Here is a 20,709-nt window from a genome sequence, read left to right as displayed (position 1 = left end):
ATTTTTGTTATCTCATTACATATTTAGTTGGTTTTTTTTTTGTTGTTTATCTTTTCTTATAGTTATTTTTCTAGTTCTGTAAAAAAGAAAAAAAAATCATAAACAATTGTAAAAGTTTTGTTTCCTTTTTTTTCAATAATTTATGAGTTTTTCCTGATTTTTCCAAACATTCTTACTTCAGAAACACTCTTCGTGTGACTCGCTCAGCTGCCCTTCAAGGAACAGATGGCTCCTCCAAAGATTCGTTTATCGGCAAGAAGGGAAAAGATTTTGAATTTGCACATGTAGAGCCAGTGAAAGTAGAGTTTGTAGAATGCACCTGTAAAGGTGACACTGAAGGCAAAGACCCTGATATCAATGCTGTATATGACTGGATTAACAAAGTGGCTTAAGGAACTAGTAGATAAAGACTATGGAAGAAACAAAGGAGGAAGATTTGCTGACCTACCATCTGACTGACTGCCCGACTGCCCGACCGACCGATTGACTGGCTGACTGACTAATTAACAGACACACACACAGACAGACACACACAGAGACTTACAGACACACAGATAAGGATAGATGGACAAAAAGGAAAGAGAAATAAGGAAGAAAGAAATGAGAGAAAAGGTAACATAAGATAAGAAAACAAACGATGAGTGGAAGATATTTTACCAAGAAATAGAAAGAAAAAGAATGAAATAAAGACTGAATAAAAAGGAAAGGAGAGTCAAAAAGTAAACAGACAGACAGAGTGGGAAGTATATGACAGCCTGACTTATTATTATAAAGGTATACGGTGTTTACCATGTAAAGTTAGTCTACACAGCCTTGTGTTCAGTAAAATAACAAAAGATAGACTAAAAATATTCAAAACTACTTGAAGGAATATAACTATTATTTTTCGCTAGCCAGATCGGGATTTAAACGCAAAAGTACTTTATTTTTCCCCGCGTATCTTACTTCGCATTAATATTTTTTCTCGTTGGATCGTGCATCATAAAAGACAATAAAGGAGATAATAGTTCAAGTTACATTCCACTGACTGATTCATTAAATGCCTACTTTTACAATTCTATGATGGCTCTTAGGCCCCGTCCACACGTATCCGGAAATTTTTGTATCCGCAAATTTTTTTTGCGGATACGAAAATGTTTGCGTCCACACGCAGCGTATTCGAATCGTTTTCACCGTCCACACGTGTCCGTTTTCGTAAAATTTGCGGATACGGTCACAAAATTTTGCGGACACGTGTGGACGCAACCCTTATCCGTAAAAAAAAATTGCGGATACAAAAATTTCCGGATACGTGTGGACGGGGCCTTATATTGCGCATGGATTGCGGTAAAATTGCTGCTTGCAATTTTGCTCTGCTTATTTCTTAAAGAGCATATTGTATGATGATACTCCGTGTAGGAATAACGGTTATATATATTAGCAATAAATGAATCAAGCGCATGCATTGCGTGTGGTTATTTTAAATTTAGTTTTAGTTGAATGAAAAAAAAATTGCTTGCTCGATCATGTAGGACAGTGAATGCTCAGTGTCTGGCGCTAGGCGCTCAAAGCTAAAGCGTTGACCCCCGATCGAATTAGTGTCTAGAAGGTAATTTTTGCTAAGGGAAGAAAAACAAGAGAAATCTGAGAAAAACCTTCAAAGCACAAGCGAGACAATCCGGGTCCCAAATTTAAAGAGAACCAATTCTTTATGTAAAAGATATTGGCTATTTTGAGTGTGTGGTGGGGTTTAACAGTTAACTGACAATTGACTTAAAAATTAGTAGTTCACTGACAAATAAGCTAAATTAATAGTAAAACAGTTAACTGTTATTTCATTATTTTTTGGTTATTATTATGGTCAGCGCATGTCAAACTATTAACGACTAATTGGCCTAAACATTAGTAGTTAACTGACAATCTGGTACCTCCATCCATACCCCATATTTTGTCTAATCAACAGAGCAAGTCAGTAAATACTAGTCATAGATTATTTCTGCGCATTGCATTGATTTCCTAGAGGAATTGTTCTGGGGGACATTGGCCGTTTTTTCTCACGCAAAAAAAAAACAAAAAAAAACCAAAAAACAAAACAACAACAACAACAACAAAAAAAACAAAACAACACGAAAAAACAACAACATTGTGTTGTCCCCCAGAACAGTTCCTCTAGGAAATCAATGCAAGGTGTCTATATACAGGGTATTTCTTCCGTCTTAGGCCATAGTTGGATTCGACCAGGTGATATCCTGTATTGTCATGTAACCTTGACGACGTTGACGCTTCGAGCATGACCCTGTAATCCTCAGCTATTGTTACGAACCGAATATCAAACAGTGTCGACAAATAACGAAAGGTTGAATATTGAAAAGGCAATCAATATTTATTTTATTTTCTCGCCTGTGGCAGAATAGACGCGCCATGAAACTTTTGCTTTGATATATCGTCTGGATTCGAATTATCGTTACACTGAAGTGAAGATAAACTGCCATGAATGAGACGGATAATGGCTGGGATGAAGTTGAAAGTCTCATGCCAATGTCTGATGCTACGATTTACAGCAGTACTCAGAATGATGCTGTGAGTATTGCTGATTCTCAAGACATTGATAACGAGTCAGGTAGCGTACAAGACAACGAAATGGTCGTTATACAGGAAGACAACGATGAATACGAAAAACATGGCGAACAGCAAGATCGTCGAAGACCACACAATCAAAAGAGCACTAAAGGTCTTAACCACGGAACTAAAATTCCCGAACTTCAGGAGCTTAAAGGTTTGAGCTTAAGCTCGACCGACGAAGTAAAAACTATAAAAAATGAAAACATTAATGACGATTTGCAAAATTCGAATGATATCGACTCTCCAGGTGAAAAGTCCAGTGAAGAGAAAAAGTTGGAACCGGATAATTTGGAACCAGAAGAAATGCTGGATGGTGGAGCTGAGGAGCTCCCTTTTGTGAGATCCGTCAAGTATCTCGAGAAACATGAAATCTTTAGGCTTTTTCAGGTAGTTGAAAGTTCTTTTAATTCCGAAAGTGATTCCTAGAGTGTAAACCATAGAGAGCACGCACTAAACCCGCACAATAATTAGCACTAATTAGTACTATTTCGTACAGAATCCTTTGTTTTCTATTGTTTAGTTATCACTATTTTGTGCTATAAGTTAGTATTTGTTTCACGGGTTTAGTGCGAGCACTCTATATCCGTGAAATAGCACAAAACACATGTATTTCAAGTTTGTTTTCAACTGTTTCATTGGTGCTATTTTGTATTTAAGTAGTTTAAACACTTTCAAGTTGCTGAGATTCAGGCAATCAAGTGGCTTTCTCTCCAATCAAAATGCAAAAAATTGTGCACTATCCAATCACAACGCACCAGGAAGCGAAAGCCATTTGGAAGTCGCGCGCATTATTTGATTGTGGAAGCCATTTCAATGCACAACGAGAGAAAATTTCGTAATATACAACTATTTCAAAAATTAACGTTGGCCAAGGTTTGCTACATGTTAAATTTTGTAAATAATGTCAGTACACAAGAATTGTTGGAAAAAATCAATATTGTTGTGACCCCTCGCTGATTTTATTCACATTGCTTATATTGCATTTCGGGCTTGCTATCCAACATGCAACTGCAATAAAGCCAGCCTTCTTTGAAACCGTTCAACTCAGTTAGTTAAAATATTTCATACTTTACAATTTTCAATTAGATAGTTTTTCTTACCAACATTTTTTCATCACAGGGTCTCGCTGCGGACATTGTATACCGGCGCCCACATAATCCTCTGCAGTTTATTGTGGATAAACTAGAGAAAGAAAAACAAGAAAGGAATACAGCTGAAGATACGAACACTAACGAAGATGGCCAATCAAGTTGATCTTTAGATATCTTATGCCTGCGCATTTTTGTTTGCGCACTGTGTGTACAAAGAAGCTGCAAAGTGCTATTGGATTATTAATGATTTATTATTGATTATAACACCCTGGAACTAATCCTAACTCTAACCTAATCCAAATACAAAAAAACTTTATTATGGAATAGTACTATTTCATGTAATCTTACCGGAAGTAGTAAGAAGCCAGCGGAATGTAACAAGTCGCAATGCGCAAGCACAATAGTGTTGATGATCTAAATTCTTGCGTTGATTTCCGGGGTTGAGGAAATCATTGCAGTGTATTGTCATCCTGTCTTAGAGACATATTTCAAAATAGCGGCTATTTCGTCCCCTGTACACTACAATGCACTGCACTGAAATGCAACTCGCCTTTTATTCAACCTCGGAATGGTTTGGTGAAACTTGTGATACTATTGCATAGAGCTCAGTCTGGGCCAATTACATCCAAAAGGAACCCATTTTCCCAAAATAAAAGCCAATAAAATAAAACAAACTAAACTATATTTAGTTAAGAAGTGTAGTTTTGAATAAAAAAGAAGATTCCTCTGCTCCTTTCAAAATTTACTTATATTTAACATTATTGGCAAGTTTTTTTTTGGAAGAATAGCTTAGGACCATACCTCCAGACCCAGTGCTGAAGCGCAGTATGGCAGCGCGAAACATTTACGGCTATGCCGGAGATTTCGGCCCCGACACCGCTATCCCTGGATTTACAGGCTGATCAGGAAGCTCGGCCGAAGCCTAAGGGAGAGGTTAGTCGGCCCCTAGACCGTGGATGATCAACCCCTTGCTATGACCAGCATACCCGATGAGTCGATTGCGTCGCTAATGCCTAAGCACCTATATGTAACTCCTTTCCATGTGGGATGCCTTTTGAAAAACATTCCCGCTCAAGCATGTTAAAGCTTGGTATTTTACCGGTTTGTTGAAGAAACATATTTGGTTTTAGAATTGAGTTTTGGTTCCAAAGTGATATTTCGGTTTCTTAAAATTTTAAGCATGGCCTTTTCGACTTCCGGTGGTCGCTGGTGAGAAATTCGAGATAAAATCGCATGCGCACTGAAAACGATTCTTAAACTATGAACGTTAACTGGCTTATTATTGTAGCATTTTTGGTGAAATGTGCCACGTCCCACCAGACGGTACTCTTTTACAGACTGTACCGCTTGGAAGGACAAACCACCTAAATTGTTGCAATCGTTTCAAAAAAAAAGAGAACACTTTTCCGTCTAGACCTTTTCAAAACCTTTTTTATACTCCAAGTTTATATGTCTTTGTTAAAGCAAAAAAAAAAAAAAAAAAGGTGTGGGTGCTTCAAAGCTCCTTTCACTGGATGTGATCTTAACTTCCAAGGTTCCTCCACTGGATGCGATCTTAGCTTCAAAGGTCCTTTCACTGGATGTGATCTAAGCTTCAAAGGTCCTTTCACTGGATGTGATCTTAGCTTCAAAGGTCCTTTCACTGGATGTGATCTTAGCTTCAAAGGTCCTTTCACTGGATGTGATCTTAGCTTCAAAGGCCATTTTACTGGATGTGATCTTAAAGACAGTCCCGCCATATTCGGGAGACATCCGCAGAGCTGAGGCGTCGTAATTATGAGGTAGTGGACCTGACGCACACTCGCACCCATTCGTCACTCACTCACCCTTTTTTAATGCGCGCAAAGGCTTTTGGAAAGGAGAAAAAAAAAGACGCTTCACTTTTCTCTTCTTTTCTTCCCTCGATACACCGCGAACTCACTAAATCCTTCCCATCAACTACAGCGTGAGACCAAAAAAGTGCACAAAACGAGAAAATTTGGGTTATTTTAAGCACTTTAAAACTTTCATGGTAAAAAATGCCAAGGACAGGAAAACATACTAATTGATGGTTAACTTTTGATAGTAAATCAAGGAAGACAAAGAAATGAAGTATTAACCTACATGTAAAAGAATATATGGTAGTTATGGTCTAGGACACTATTTATGCTACTACATAACGTACTAACCTATTTTTGGAAGTCAGAACCAAAATAACCCTTTAACAATGGTTTGAAAATTCAATAGAACAATCTCTTTGCAGTTACGGCTTCTGTTTGGAAGCAGCTTGAAGTCTAATTTTTGTAATACTAAAAAACAAAAGGCTTTGGAAACCAAAAGAATAGCCGTTTGATTTGATGAATTCTTGATTGACGGGCTGGCTGTGCTTTTACTACGAAGACATGCGCGTTTTATTACAGTCTTAGTCCGCGTGCATTCCCACGAGGGTTCGAAAAACAAACCACATTGTTTCTGGATTGATCTTGGAAAAGAACTGCTTAAGAGCTTCTTATTCTTAGCAAGCCCTGGTCGGGGAATCAGAGTACAAGTAGATCTGAAGGATTTCTCGATCGTAAAGACCTGTTGACTTACAGTATTTTGAAAACAACCTGTAGTAAATATCCTAACATTTACTAACTCCGATTTCAAGCTCAGAGGTAGATTTGTGGAGCTTCAGACTTCATAAGCATAGGCTTCTTGAACACAAAAGATCTGTTGTATAAATATTCGCAATGGGGTCAAAATCTAGCCCAGATAAAACTAGCCAAAACGTCAACTACTTGATCAGTGGCCACACAAGCTACGTTCCCGAGGATGGACTGAGCGCTTCAACGTTGTTTACTGGCTCCGAAGGCTTGACATACGACGATTTTATCATTCTACCCGGATATATTGATTTTACTTCAGACGATGTTGATCTGTCTTCAGCGCTGACTCGAAATATTACGATCAAAACACCGTTTGTTAGTTCTCCGATGGACACCGTGACGGAATCGAACATGGCTATCGCTATGGCTTTACATGGAGGGATAGGTATATAAATACTCGATTCATTCTTAGATTCATAGGATTTTGAAACAGAAGTTATAGAATACTGTAGATCGTATCGTGACTTAGTTGCGTCATCCTAGATGTATGTTCTTAATAAATTCATAATTGATTGTCGTGAGACCTGCTGGGATTAATGAAAATTAATATGGTTTAAGTGATGCTAAGTAGGCCTTGAGAATATCCATATTTCCCCTATGGAGTGGATTACAAATTTTTAGGAGCTTGTAGTGGATATATTGTGTACTTTCAAAAAATAACCATATTTCCCCATAGAGGGGGATTGGAATTTCTAAGTTTCATTGAGATGGGTATATAGTGTAGTACCAGAAGTAGAAAAAATAAATATGCCTTATTTTACTAGGCTAGTAACATTGTTAAAACACAGAGGATTGTTTACAGTGTGGCCCTCACTTTCTGATCAAATTGGAACTTAGTTGATTTTTTCGGAGGGACGAAAACCAGAGAACCTGGAGAAAAACCCTTGAAGCACAGGAGAAAACCAACAAACGACTCTACTCACGACACCAAGCCCGGCAGGACTCAAACCAATTTGTGCATTCAAATTATAACCAATGAGAATTCATGTTATATTGTAAATGAAGTCTGTTAATGCTCAGCTTTGTTATTGTTTTGCATAATTCCAGGAATAATCCACCACAATTGCAGCATTGAAATGCAAGCCAATGAAGTAAGACAAGTAAAGAAGTTCAAGCAGGGTTTCATAAATGATCCAATAGTGCTGAGCCCTCGGCATACCATCCGAGATGTCATGGAAATCAAAGAAAAATACGGGTTTTCTGGAATACCATTAACTGGTAAGCTAGTACCAATACTAAAGATAGAAAATGACAGTGTACGACATTGTGAAAGTCGATCTGTAAGACTGATTCCTGCACATTTGTATCAAACCCGTGACCTTAATTTATGAGGCTCTAATATTTGTTTTGCCATTGAAAAATCTTAAGCTCTATTTCTTCGATTTGCTGAAATCCAAGGCTTTCAGACACAGAAATCGGGAAACATGGGTGGCATAGCAGTGAGAGCGCTCACCTCTCACCAATGCGACCCGGGTTCGAGCCCCGACGAGCTCAGTGTTGTATGTGAGTTGAGTTGTTTGTTGGTTCTCTCCTGTGCTTGGAGGGTTTTCCGGGTTCTCCAGTTTTCCTACCTCCGCAAAAATCAACTTCCAAATTACAATTGGAATCCAGTGGAAGAAGAGCCACTCTGTGAAATCCACTGTTAAATCCCATTATTATTATTATTATTATTATTATTATTATTGATAATTTTGAGTGGATTCTTGCAGGGCCCTGAGTTTTGCAATATAGCCTGTGTTACATAAAGCAATCCCTATTTACCTGAACCTATATAGCTGGTCGTGGTATGAAATTATAAATTCCTTATTTTTGTAATTTAACATTTTTAATTGATTCTCAATTTTTTAAATCTCAGAAAACGGCTGCATGGGCGGAGAACTAGCTGGCATTATTACATCGAGAGATATCGATTTCCTCACACCCAATCAATTCAACTCTCCCATCTCAGAATTCATGACACCCATGGCTAGTTTGGTGTTTGGAAGGGATGATTGTACTCTATTAGAGGCAAATGAAATCTTGCAAAAAAGCAAAAAAGGGAAGCTGCCGATAGTGAATGAAAATATGGAGCTTGTGTCTTTGATTGCTTATTCTGATCTCAAGAAAAACAGGTATGTTGTTTAAGGTGGCTGCCTGCTTTTGAACGTTCGATTTGAGCCCACGATGTACGCGCGCTCAAAAACCGCTGAAAAATCTACAAGATTTTATTGAAGAACCATACGCGTTTTGAGCTTCAACAGGGCAAAACCCTCAAATTTTGCACGGGACTCTATATTTTTTGATAGCTCATTCGAAAAAACTCCTAAAAATCAAGGTTATATCAACATTTTAGGAAAAGTTTAAATCAGGAACACGTGAAAAAATAGATTTTTGTTCAACTTTATGAGATTTTTTAAGAGCACCAAAACTACAAAATGTGACAAATCAATGTATCTCTCTGTCTTTTTGTCAAAAATATCCATGTATTATTGTAGAAGGATTGACTAGCCTTCGTTCGTGCAATCATATAGTCTGTAAATAACTATTATCTTATGAATCTTAATTTTTTTTCTAATCACTTCTGGTGGCGCAATTTTTACTCCAAAAGCTCGTGTGTAGGCTCCCATTAAATGCTGATTATCTCGAAAACGAGCTTGGGACACCCTATTTTTCTTTCCAGATTTGGAATCAGCATTAAATTTCAATTTGGAAAACCGAAGTTTTAAGAAAAGCTTAAATCAATTTCCAAAAGTAGGCAGTCACCTTAAGTTTCTAGTATTGCACTGTATACACCTATTTCGAAAAACGTTGTTGGTTGGATATCTGAAATCAGAAATCTGAGACCGACTGAAATTGTGGGGAACTGAGTGTTTTCTCGTTACAAATTTTATATACACTTACCCAGATAGTTTGCCAGTGCAGGTCATCGCTCAAAGCTAGTATATCAAGATATTGACTTTTTGTGAACCACTAATTAAAACCACAAACGATTTACAGCTTACAACCCACAATTCCTTTTGGTCTCAGATTTCAGATTTCCGACCGACAACGTTTTTTGACATAGGTGTATAGGACTTTTGGATTTTATCTTAGGAGGTAATATCCTTTCCAATACCAAAGATTTTCAGTTGATTTTTTACAGCATTATTGGCTGTTGTTCATGTAATGTGCGTACAATGGTCTACGCTTGTGTTTTCATACCTGTTATACTATTCAACTTTGGCGGGTAACCAGAGGTAAAAACTACACCTATTTTGCTGAAGGCTGATCAGACAATGTTGAAAATACCTCGTTTGATATCCAAATATAAAAAAACAACAATAAGAAACAGAAAGAGATAGGATCTTTAAGAAGTTTATAATAAATTTTAAATATTTCTTTGCAAGTTATTGCAATTTTCACAAACATGCAAACTCTGTGTCTCCAAGTTGCGTGCTGAAATTTGGTTTTCCGCTGCAGCCAGTCAAAGACGTGAAAGGTACCGACTGATTAGGATTGATTAACGGCAGCGAAAAACCAAATTTGAGCATGCAGCTCACAGGCACAGAGTTGCATGTTTATGAAAATTGTATTAATATATTTTCTGTAACACCAAATTTAATAATGAATTGACAGTTCTTACCTCTTGGGTATTTGATCCTGTTATTGTTGAGATGACCTGCTGAATAACAGATAAGAGTAAATTACAATATTGATTTTATACTTGAATATAGCTTGCTGTGATTGGTCAAGAGACCAGTGATTTTTGAAAATACTTTTTTGTTTTTGAGGGCCATAAGTTACGTAACTAATACCCCATTCACACCTAAACGTGTTTAGTTAAACTCTGTTTTCATTAGGAAAAAAATTGAGAAACTAGAAACCTACAATATAATCAAACTTTGTAAAAATATTGTCAGAGCAAGACAAAGGATAGTTTACATGCATTATTTCACCAAATATTGTGCAGTGTTCGTAGATAGTTTTCCAAACCTGTTTAGTTAAACCACTTTAAAACATGTTTAAGCCTTGGTGTGAATGGGGTATAAGAGTTTAATATGTTAGCCTTGTCACTAAAGATTTAGATCAAAATAAAATATACAGAGACACAATCAAAAGATATAATATCACAAAACTAAGAGTTGTTTTTTGATTGAATTCAGGAATTTTCCTTTGGCTTCCAAAGACAAGAAGAAGCAGCTTCTAGTAGGGGCTGCAGTAGGAACGCATCAAGAGGACAAGCAGCGTATAGATGCCTTGGTTCATGCTGGGGTTGATGTCATTGTGCTGGATTCATCCCAGGGGAACTCAGTATTTCAAATAGAAATGATCAAACATTGTAAAGACAAGTACCCAGAACTTGAGGTTAGTATAAACCTTGGACAACCTTCAAATTGGTAAACCCTGGAATAACCTCTGGGCTGATCTAAGTCAGGGCATTGCTAACTCACAGATCCAACCCTGAAACATTCTCTGGGATGATCTAAGTCAGGGCATGGCTAACTCACAGATCCAACCCTGAGACAACCTCTGGGCTGACCAAAGTCAGTTGGTGTCCCCATCAAACAGTTTTATGGGTTCTGAGATGCATTAAGAATGCTGCCATTCAGTGAAACTACAGTCAAAGTTATCGCAAAATTAGCACTAAAAATAGAGCTAATAAGTAAATAAACGTTCACGAAGTCTGTCAACTTCAAGTAGAGCATACCTTAGTCTCCTCTCTTGAATCCCCAGATCATCGCAGGTAACGTCGTTACAGCATCTCAAGCCAAGAATCTCATTGATGCAGGTGCTGATGGCCTTCGGGTCGGGATGGGCAGTGGATCAATCTGCATCACTCAAGAGATCATGGCAGTGGGACGATCTCAGGCCACGGCTGTGTTTAAAGTCGCAGAGTACGCTCGTAGGTTTGGGATTCCTGTTATGGCTGATGGTGGGATTCGTTCTGTTGGTGACATCACTAAGGCGTTGAGTGCTGGGTCGTCTACCGTCATGATGGGCAGTCTTTTGGCGGGAACCTCTGAAGCGCCTGGTGAATATTATTTCTCTAATGGGACCAGGCTTAAGAAATATCGTGGTAAGTACGTGTTGACTGGTACATCTTACGGGGAGACGGGAGGGTACTAAGAAATATCGTTGTGGTAAGTACGTGTTGACTCGTACATCTTACGGGGGGAGGGGAGGGTACTAAGAAATATCGTTGTGGTAAGTCCTTGTTGACATTTTACGGGGGGGAGGGGGGGGAGTGGACTTAAGAAATATGTCGACTTTTTTTCACACTAGTTTTTAGCTAATTATCTCTTCTCATCATCTTAGTAGTCGTACTGAAACTAAGTTGTTGTTCTTCCAAGGTATGGGGTCTCTGGATGCCTTAGAATTCAAATCAAGTCAGAGTCGTTACTTCGTGGAGAGCAATCGAATGAAGGTTGCACAGGGCGTATCGGGTGCTGTAGTGGATAAGGGCAGCGTGCATCGATTCGTGCCTTACCTTGTATCAGGTCTTCAACATGGCTGTCAAGATATGGGAGCAAAGAGCTTGTCTATCATGCGATCCATGATGTACAGTGGTCAACTGAAGTTTGAGAAGCGAAGCAGTGCTGCGAAAAGCGAAGGATCGGTGCACAGCTTACACTCTTATGAAAAACGACTGTTCTAGACTTCCTCACTGGACACTACTTATAGTAACTTACTTACTTTTCGTATGACTGTGAAAAGCTCAGTGCCATATGCGTGACCGCGGTCGTAATGTTTTCTAGGATTTTGATTGGCTGAGTTTTTTTCTCGCGCAATGTGATTGGCCTGGCAGTGCCGAGACCGTTTTCCGCGCCGTGTTCCGGGTATTTGATTGGATGGAGAGTAAATTCTCGTGCAATGTGATTGGTCTGGCGTATCCCTTGCCGTGTCATGACAGCGAGCTTTTCACAGTCATACGAAAATATCTGGGCGGAACCTAACCTAAGGCAAGTTGATAGTTTTCTCGCTGGAAAAGCAACAATGTGATGAAAGGAAATCGCTTGAGTTTCTTTTCGTGTGGAAATTTAACGGAGAAAAAACGTTTGGATTTACAATTCACTTTCTTTGAATAGTCTAGAGTAGTTTTCGTGTAATAAATGCGATATTTAGCACAGTATTATGCTGTAAGCGTCTACAAGCTTTATCAAAAAAATCATTTGGAAGTCAGTTTTTGGTTTCACACTTATACGAAACCGCTCTATAAATTGGTTACATATTGATTAAATTTCGCGGTGAAAAGTGTTTCCAAAATGTGGAAACCTGTAGTAGCTTGATTAAGGCTAGTTAGTCTGGAGTGATGATAGAGTGCGTGAAAACTGAGTGTGTTTTCGCGTGAAAACGTAGTTGTTTTTGACTTGATTGAAGAGTAAGGAATTGATGCGCGGATAATACTTTAAAATTAACGCATTTAAAATTGTTATTGTAAAACATTGAGTTGAATTAAGTGCGATTTGAGTGTGCAAACTTAATATATTATAAATCAATTACGCATATCTTTTAGAATCTTGGTGTATCACTTGTCACTTAACTGTATCCCCCCCTCCTATTTATTTTGATAACTTTTGGTGCCACGGGCAATTTTCTTTGCGCGAGTATTACCATCATAATAGTAAAGTGCACTCAACCTTTCTAGGTTGCTGTATGTTACTTACTCGATGTGCGCAGTTGTTGCAAGTCGGTGAATGAACTACTTCGACGATACGTCGGCCATCTTGGATTGACAAGGCATTATGGGGCGTCCAGGAGGCTAAAAAAGATTTGTTACAGTAATGACATCGATTGATATTAACAGCTCACCACAAGAGAATACAATAAAAGATGAATTAAGATGGCCACAGCGATCACCCTTACCCATAAAAGAAAGACAAACACAAGAAAATCTATTCACCATTTTCCATACATCGGTTAACAAACCGCACAAAGCATTCAGTCGAGGTTGCAAGGTTCAAATTTGAAGTAATCCTCTGAAAGTACCTTGGCGTTTAAGGTTTGAACAGTGAACCAATGTATGGAAAATGGTGAATATATTTTCCGTCTTTGTTTTGATTTGCTCCCCGGCAAGATGGCCGCAGTGTCGTTGGAGTAGTCCATTGGGATAGGTTATTGACGTTGCTTCTGCTGTCGTTATTGCTGTTGTTGTTGCTGCTGTTATTGCTGCTGTAGTTGCTTCCGTTGTATCAGTCAAAGCGATATACCCTGCAGATCTCCAAATACAAGATTCAAAACACGTTCCCTACTTATCATAAACTTCAACAGCCCTGAAGCTTAACCACTGTGCGAACTGAATTTATGTAAGCACTTTAAGCTAGGTATGGAATTCCATATTTTTAAAAATTGTTATGCCTGAGTTTCGATATGATAAATCCGGAAATTTATTGTATCAGTTGTATTACGCAGTAGGCGGTTCCCGACTCTCAACCCGTGTGCGCTTCCTTCAAAAAACCTTGAAACGTTCGTGTTATATCAATCATTTAAAACGGCTTTCTAATTTATTTCACATCTGTGGACATTGTCGTAGAAGAGTTTCACAGTTAAAAAAAAAAAACGGTTTAGATTAAGAGAGAATTCTTTTCGTATTCAAGCAGTGAGCGCCAAAAACCATTTTCTTGAAGAAAGGCTGTAGTTGTACAAGCTAAAATCTTGTTATTCAGAAATTTAACTTATTTGGAAGTGGAGATGACCGCTGAAAGTGGAATCAAAGTGTTAACCCAAAGCAAAAAATTTATTCGAAAATGAGGTTTAGGCCTTCATTTGCTTATTTCCCATACATTTTCTATAAAAAAGCCTGACAAAGCTACATTCTAAAACAAATGCAACAAAACATCTTGGTACAATTGAAAATATCGCTTCAAACAAGCATTTTATCATAGTACATCAGTTTCTAACTGTTAAAAAAAGTTTTGAGTTATAACCCAAAACGAAAATTGGGATTAAAACTCATACAAAGGTCTAGTTTTTGGCGCTTTTTGCCATTATTGCATTATTATTATAGTTTTTATCTGACCTGAACACTTGCTGTGTGCGTCGCTAACCATTCTCAGTCTGAAGCTCTCGCTTTAAACCCTTCATGTACAAATTTCTAGCTTAAAACATTTGCTGCATTCTACGGTTGAATTGATTTATAATTTACTATAAAACGTTCTGTTAAGTTTTACTTTGTGCAAAGCTTTTAGTCTTCAGTTTCAGTCTCTAAAAATTAATAAACTTTATGCAGTCTACGCGTTAATTTATTTATGATCAACTATAAAACGTACTACTGTATTTTTCGTAGTGCATTTTCGCAAAAAATCCAAGCTTTTAGTTTTAAGTTTTCTAAAATAAAACTTATGCATTCTACGGTTTAACTTATTTATAATTTACTAAAACTTCGCACTGTTTTTCTTTGTGGATTCATTGCGCAAAAGAATCCAAGCTGTTTTAGTCTGATACATGACGAGGTATTATTAGACACAGGAAAGCGCCAATTGACGTAAAAACCATTTCCCCCATTGTATTATGTTTTCTAGTAGGAGTTCTTGAGTCTAGTCTAAACAAACTGAATATCATCACGCACGGAATTGTGTTTCTAAACCATACCTGACTCTCACACGGAAACCACAGCACCACGGGAGAGCTATTTCAGAAACCTCGTCTCGTGAATGGAAAGTTTTTCTGATCAATAGGCCATTTACAGGAAATATTCTCGACTCTTGCTGCATAGCAAAAAATAAAATTAAAAAAAACACAAAAAAAACGGACTTCCTTTTTATAAATAACTTTTGCTGGATTATTGTTTACACTTGACAAGAGATAATTTCGATTTTGAGACATGAGGCATTTTGAAGTTTGTTTGCCATCCACCAGTTGCCATCCTGCAGTAGCCTGCGTGAGACCGAATTTAACTGTCTTAAGACCGATCCAGTAGAGTCTTCCCCAAAAAACCTTTGGCTGAAGTAATTCGTTAGCGAATTCTAAGTAATTCTTTTACTCCGACGAAGGACTAGCGTCCGAAACGTCAGTAAGTTTTTTCATCTTTTCACGGTGTATAATTTACCTTTTCATCATTACTGTTTCATTAGAAACACCGATGCAGCTCACACTAGTTTTTAGCTAGTTATATCTTTTTAATTCGTTAGCGAAGTGATATAGACGTTACTGTTTGTTGCAAATAGTTTCCTATTCTTGAAGTTGAAGTTCGCTTTGGTCTTTAACTTCAAAGAATGGTATAAAGATAAAATAGAATTATATTTTTGAGGTATTTGAACTGCAAGTATTATGCAAGCATACATAGATCATGTACGTGTACGTGCACGCGTCGAGTGCGGCTGGGAACGTCTGAACGTTACACACGTGGCGCTATGAGGTGAGGTTTTTCCTGGAGTACGTTTGTGCGTGCAGATCTGCACAAACACAAAATTCGGCTTCGTTGAGGCATTTATGTTCTCTCATTTCTTCTGTCTGTCTTGAATTTTCTCATAGCAGGAAAACCGCTACGGCAATAAGTTGGACTAAAAAAGTGTCGATTCAGTGTTTTACAGAGGAAAAGCCCGAGAAAGACCCTCGAGGCACAGAAGAGATCCAACGAGGAAGATCTCGTATTGATGGGTTTAAGAAGCGATTAAGATGATACTTCAGTCGGATGCAGCGCATTTACAGCGCCGGGCGCCACTCTAACAAGATATCCAAATCTTATGATGAAGACACAAACAGTCAATGTCATTAACGTTGTCCACCAAAAAAAGACAATTACGGCATTTAGACATTTACACATTTAGACTAAAAGAAATATCACGTGTTTCCTCGAACGTTCTGGCATAAAACAAATGCTGAAATACCATTCTCCATCTTAATCCTCACTAAATGGTTGGGGCATTCTGGATTTTTGATTCACGAGTTGAATCTTACATTTAAAGTTCAGGCTGACGCACACGAGGCAAAGAATACATAATGAAACACGTGATATATCTTTTAGTCTAAATGTGTAAATGTGTAAATGTGTAAATGTGTAGATGTGTAGATGTGTAGATGTGCAGATGTGCAGATGTGCAGATGTGTAGATGTGTAGATGTGTAGATGTGCAGATGTGTAGATGTGTAGATGTGTAGATGTGTAGATGTGTAGATGTGTAGATGTGTAGATGTGTAGATGTGTAGATGTGTAGATGTGTAGATGTGTAGATGTGTAGATGTGTAGATGTGTAAATGTGTAAATGCGTAAATGTGTAAATGTCTAAATGCGTAAATATCTTTTTTCGGTGGACAACGTTAATGACATTGATTGTATAAGTAACACACACACAGTAAGGTCTTAATTAAGCAGTTGTAATCCAATCATACGAAACATCTCAAATTTTATAAGACAAATAAATATTCTAAAAGAAAAGTATCGTATTTCATTGATTTCAAGAACTCAGACTGGTTTGCTGGTAATGTAAGTACTAGATTATAGTCTCAGGGTATAACGTTCCTGACTTTTGACTTATCAGAACGATAGCTTTCATCAAAGTTAATAACCCAAGATTTTAAGGCACGCACAGGAATTTAGAGTCTACTTATTGTCTATTAGTCACCTTGGCGTCTTTGTTGAGCGTCCCGCGGGGCAACATTTTTTGCTCAATAGGCCCCGTTGTATGTGACGTCAAAGCAGTTCAATTTGGAGGACAAAACAAAAGAATTTCACCCTCCTGAGAATTGTTTTGCTCTCCAAATTGAGGTGCATTTCGAAGTGACCGAGGGGTCTATTCTCAATAGCATCGCCGCAGAAGATAAATCCTTATGGATTGTTAACCCCAGGGCGATGCCTGGACAACTTAGAAGATCGCAGGATTATACTAATGAATACTACCACTGTTCATACGCGGATTCAAAGGCTACAGCTTCACGCTAGCACGCGCGGAATCATACTCGCGACGAAGTTGGTCAGTTTTGGTGGACGTCAATAAAGGCGTTTTTTTTATGACATCCCAAAGGCATGTTCCCTTGAAAACTTCGTTTTACGCCGGGATAATGTCATGAAAACACTTATTGACGTCCACCAAAAACATATTTTTTCGACGCGATTGGGAAGCACTGTAAAGCAAGTGAGCTCCTTATCTACTTAACTATAGAGGTGCAAAATACGAAGGCATGCCACAGGGACGTTCTTAGGTCCCTTTGTATACGGCTACACGATTGAAAAGCTGGCTAGAAGATCGCCAAAGAGGTGCACCGTTTTGCCATATATATTATTTTCCAAGTCTTATTGTCATTAACCATTTTGTCGCCATAGTAAATTTTTTATCACCATGGCAACAATTTTATGACCATGGTAACCATTTTATCACCATGGTAACAAGAGTGTGACCATGGTAACCATTTTATCACCATGGTAACAATTGGTCAACTTGGCATGACCATGGGGATCACCATTCTATGCCCATGGCAAGCCTTTATCACCATGGTAACAATTTTATCACCATGGTAACAATTTTATCACCATGGTAACAATTTTATCACCATGGTAACAATTTTATCACCATGGTAACAATTTTATCACCATGCATGGTAACAAATATCCTTAAAATTCCGACAGGGCAGAAAAACGACAAGCCCACTAGTATCACGATTTTTCTATTTAACTGAGTTTAATACTCCAAATTTTTAAGCGTTTCATTTGTGTCACTGCTGCTCGAAACTTGTGACGAAATTTTGTCGAATTATTAGAGTTAATCTACTTATTAGTATTACGAAAATGTCAGTTTTTCTGCTGATCAAAGTATCACCTCTCCTAAAGCACACGGCTTTATATCTCAAATACGCATTCAATAAATTTTGGTCGCATTTGATATTTTGCTATTTGGCTCCAATAGAAAGTGTTTACAAAATATTGAGCTTAAATGTGTAAAGCTGTCTTTATGCCGAAAAACCAAAAATCGTTTTCTGCCCTGTCTAAAATTCCCAAAGTTATACAAATTCAGAAGCGTTGCCTTTTTCCGAAAAGATTTCTATGGTAAACCAATCATATGTTAATATTTTTGAGGCTTTCGTGTGTAGATTCATGAAATAAATAATAAAATTTCAGCTTATTTCGTAAGGGCAAACGCACGTACAATGTCTCGTCAGTGCTATCCCCCGCGCACCGCAGACAGTGTATCAAAAAAGGTACCCTTATGACATAGGGCGTTACAAGATGGCTTCCACCTTCCTGGATTCATGCGGCGTAATCCTATAGAATCCGCCTGCCATTCTACACAAAACTGGCGGGAAACTTTAATGGCATAGCATCTGGCACAGCGGTAGCGTTTGAGCTCCTTTTCGAACCTTGTTAATAGCAATGCCATGATAAATATTATGCAGTTGGCGCACGATATCAACTTTAGCACGAGAATAACTCTTGATTAGGATCGCAAGAAGAAGTTATTTGCGATTATTGATATTGATCGTTAACAGTACGATTACCAGCAAAAAGAGTAGCTCTACCGCACCCGTATCAGGTCTATCAATATCTTATTGTGTTGGTCAACTAAAAGCTTCACGCTATTCGGTCTTTGACGCAATCTTCTTTTGCAGTATATGTTAAGTACGATGTTAGTCCTATTTCGGAGCACACCTGATTCAAAAATTTCAAATATTTTTTCAAAACCCTGAAAAAACCTCTGGGCTGATCTAAGTCAGGGCATGGCTAACTAAAAGATCAAACCCTGAAACAACCTCTGGGCTGATCTAAGTCAGGGCACGGCTAACTAAAAGATCAAACCCTGAAACAACCTCTGGGCTGATCTAAGTCAGGGCATGGCTAACTAAAAGATCAAACCCTGAAACAACCTCTGGGCTGATCTAAGTCAGGGCACGGCTAACTAACAGATCAAACCCTGAAACAACCTCTGGGCTGATCTAAGTCAGGGCACGGCTAACTAAAAGATCAAACCCTGAAACAACCTCTGGGCTGATCTAAGTCAGGGCACGGCTAACTAACAGATCAAACCCTGAAACAACCTCTGGGCTGATCTAAGTCAGGGCATGGTTAACTAAAAGATCAAACCCTGAAACAACCTCTGGGCTGATCTAAGTCAGGGCACGGCTAACTAAAAGATCAAACCCTGAAACAACCTCTGGGCTGATCTAAGTCAGGGCATGGCTAACTAAAAGATCAAACCCTGAAACAACCTCTGGGCTGATCTAAGTCAGGGCACGGCTAACTAACAGATCAAACCCTGAAACAACCTCTGGGCTGATCTAAGTCAGGGCATGGCTAACTAAAAGATCAAACCCTGAAACAACCTCTGGGCTGATCTAAGTCAGGGCACGGCTAACTAACAGATCAAACCCTGAAACAACCTCTGGGCTGATCTAAGTCAGGGCATGGCTAACTAACAGATCAAACCCTGAAACAACCTCTGGGCTGATCTAAGTCAGGGCACGGCTAACTAACAGATTGAACCCTGAAACAACCTCTGGGCTGATCTAAGTCAGGGCACGGCTAACTAACAGATCAAACCCTGAAACAACCTCTGGGCTGATCTAAGTCAGGGCACGGCTAACTAACAGATCAAACCCTGAAACAACCTCTGGGCTGATCTAAGTCAGGGCATGGCTTACTCACAGATCAAACCCTGAAACAACCTCTGGGCTGATCTAAGTCACGGCATGGCTAACTCACAGATAGAACCCTGAAACAACCTCTGGGCTGATCTAAGTCAGGGCACGGCTAACTCACAGATAGAACCCTGAAACAACCTCTGGGCTGATCTAAGTCAGGGCATGGCTAACTCACAGATTGAACCCTAAAACATTTTCTAGGCTGATCTAAGTCAGGGCACGGCTAACTCACAGATTGAACCCTGAAACAACGTCTGGGCTGATCTAAGTCAGGGCATGGCTAACTCACAGATTGCTGAAACAACTTTTGGGCTGATGTAAGTCAGGGCATGGTAAATTTAAGAATTTAGCGTGTTGGGGTTGGCGGAGGGGAGAAAACCGTAGAAAACTTCTCAAATCAAGGAAGAGATCTAACAAATTCTACTCACATGTAATGCCGAGTCCAAGTGTCCTAAGAGGCTCAAAATGGTGTATTTAAGATATAAATAGTTTGTGTTTCAGATTGAAAGTCAAGCACTCAAATAATCACGTCCAATGCAGTAAACAAAGCCGACTTTTTCAAGAAAAACATTTCCGACTTCTAGCATAGAATGTATTTGTTTCTGAATTCACAAAGTCTGCCACAATATGAGATAAAAAATGTCGCCATTATTAAATTTAGTTGGAATATTCTAGGGTTCTACGTTTGTAGATTGAACTTTGTTATCAAATGCTTTAAGAAAGCATTGATTTAAAAGATTTTTTTAGCAATATCGTTTGCTTGCGGCTCAGGTGCTTAAAACACCATCAAACAGCAAGCATTATTTTCGAAACGAAATTCCTTGTATTTCAAATTTTCTGTATAATATTATTTACACTAAAGTT

At 38.5% G+C, this 20,709-nt stretch overlaps 2 protein-coding genes and 2 long non-coding RNA genes across 5 annotated transcripts in view; 2 read left to right on the top strand and 2 right to left on the bottom strand.

Annotated features, from left to right (window-relative positions):
• The window catches only part of LOC116306542 (uncharacterized), a 163,559-nt gene extending 152,434 nt beyond the window's left edge, over positions 1-11,125 (bottom strand). For both annotated transcript variants that reach the window (XR_016119710.1, XR_004198298.2), the window contains exons 1-3: positions 10,986-11,125; positions 9,921-9,959; positions 3,702-3,783 (exon numbers count right to left, since the gene is read on the bottom strand). This is a non-coding gene — a long non-coding RNA (uncharacterized LOC116306542). The remainder of the gene's footprint in view (positions 1-3,701; positions 3,784-9,920; positions 9,960-10,985) is intronic.
• LOC116306541 (uncharacterized) lies at positions 2,285-4,421 on the top strand. The gene is made up of 2 exons (XM_031716622.2): positions 2,285-2,988; positions 3,721-4,421. The coding sequence occupies exons 1-2, from the start codon at positions 2,470-2,472 to the stop codon at positions 3,853-3,855; spliced, it is 654 nt and encodes a 217-aa protein (XP_031572482.2). The 5' UTR covers positions 2,285-2,469; the 3' UTR covers positions 3,856-4,421.
• LOC116306538 (inosine-5'-monophosphate dehydrogenase 2) lies at positions 5,953-12,793 on the top strand. The gene is made up of 6 exons (XM_031716617.2): positions 5,953-6,704; positions 7,367-7,537; positions 8,175-8,430; positions 10,441-10,642; positions 11,012-11,354; positions 11,629-12,793. The coding sequence occupies exons 1-6, from the start codon at positions 6,404-6,406 to the stop codon at positions 11,931-11,933; spliced, it is 1,578 nt and encodes a 525-aa protein (XP_031572477.2). The 5' UTR covers positions 5,953-6,403; the 3' UTR covers positions 11,934-12,793.
• Positions 12,278-13,830, bottom strand: LOC148911482 (uncharacterized). The gene is made up of 2 exons (XR_016119711.1): positions 13,142-13,830; positions 12,278-13,037 (listed from the first exon to the last, which is right to left on the bottom strand). It is a non-coding gene; the product is annotated as an uncharacterized LOC148911482 (long non-coding RNA).
• Positions 13,831-20,709: the final 6,879 nt, after the last annotated feature.

This window comes from Actinia tenebrosa, unplaced genomic scaffold (genome assembly GCF_029948245.1).
Source record: "Actinia tenebrosa isolate PJP-AT-01 unplaced genomic scaffold, QUT_ActTen_1.0 PGA_scaffold14__42_contigs__length_11649687, whole genome shotgun sequence".
In the NCBI taxonomy this organism is placed as follows: domain Eukaryota; kingdom Metazoa; phylum Cnidaria; class Anthozoa; order Actiniaria; family Actiniidae; genus Actinia; species Actinia tenebrosa.
Note: the sequence above shows the minus strand (reverse complement) of the source record. Positions and strands in the feature narration are given on the sequence as shown.

Excerpts from the sequence above, each read along its gene's own strand:
- LOC116306541 (XM_031716622.2), top strand. The coding sequence starts at position 2,470 with ATGAATGAGACGGATAATGGCTGGGATGAAGTTGAAAGTCTCATGCCA. Across the intron at positions 2,989-3,720 it reads AAATCTTTAGGCTTTTTCAG|GGTCTCGCTGCGGACATTGT; the intron begins GTAGTTGAAAGT and ends TTTTCATCACAG.
- LOC116306538 (XM_031716617.2), top strand. The coding sequence starts at position 6,404 with ATGGGGTCAAAATCTAGCCCAGATAAAACTAGCCAAAACGTCAACTAC. Across the intron at positions 6,705-7,366 it reads GGCTTTACATGGAGGGATAG|GAATAATCCACCACAATTGC; the intron begins GTATATAAATAC and ends GCATAATTCCAG. Across the intron at positions 11,355-11,628 it reads CAGGCTTAAGAAATATCGTG|GTATGGGGTCTCTGGATGCC; the intron begins GTAAGTACGTGT and ends TGTTCTTCCAAG.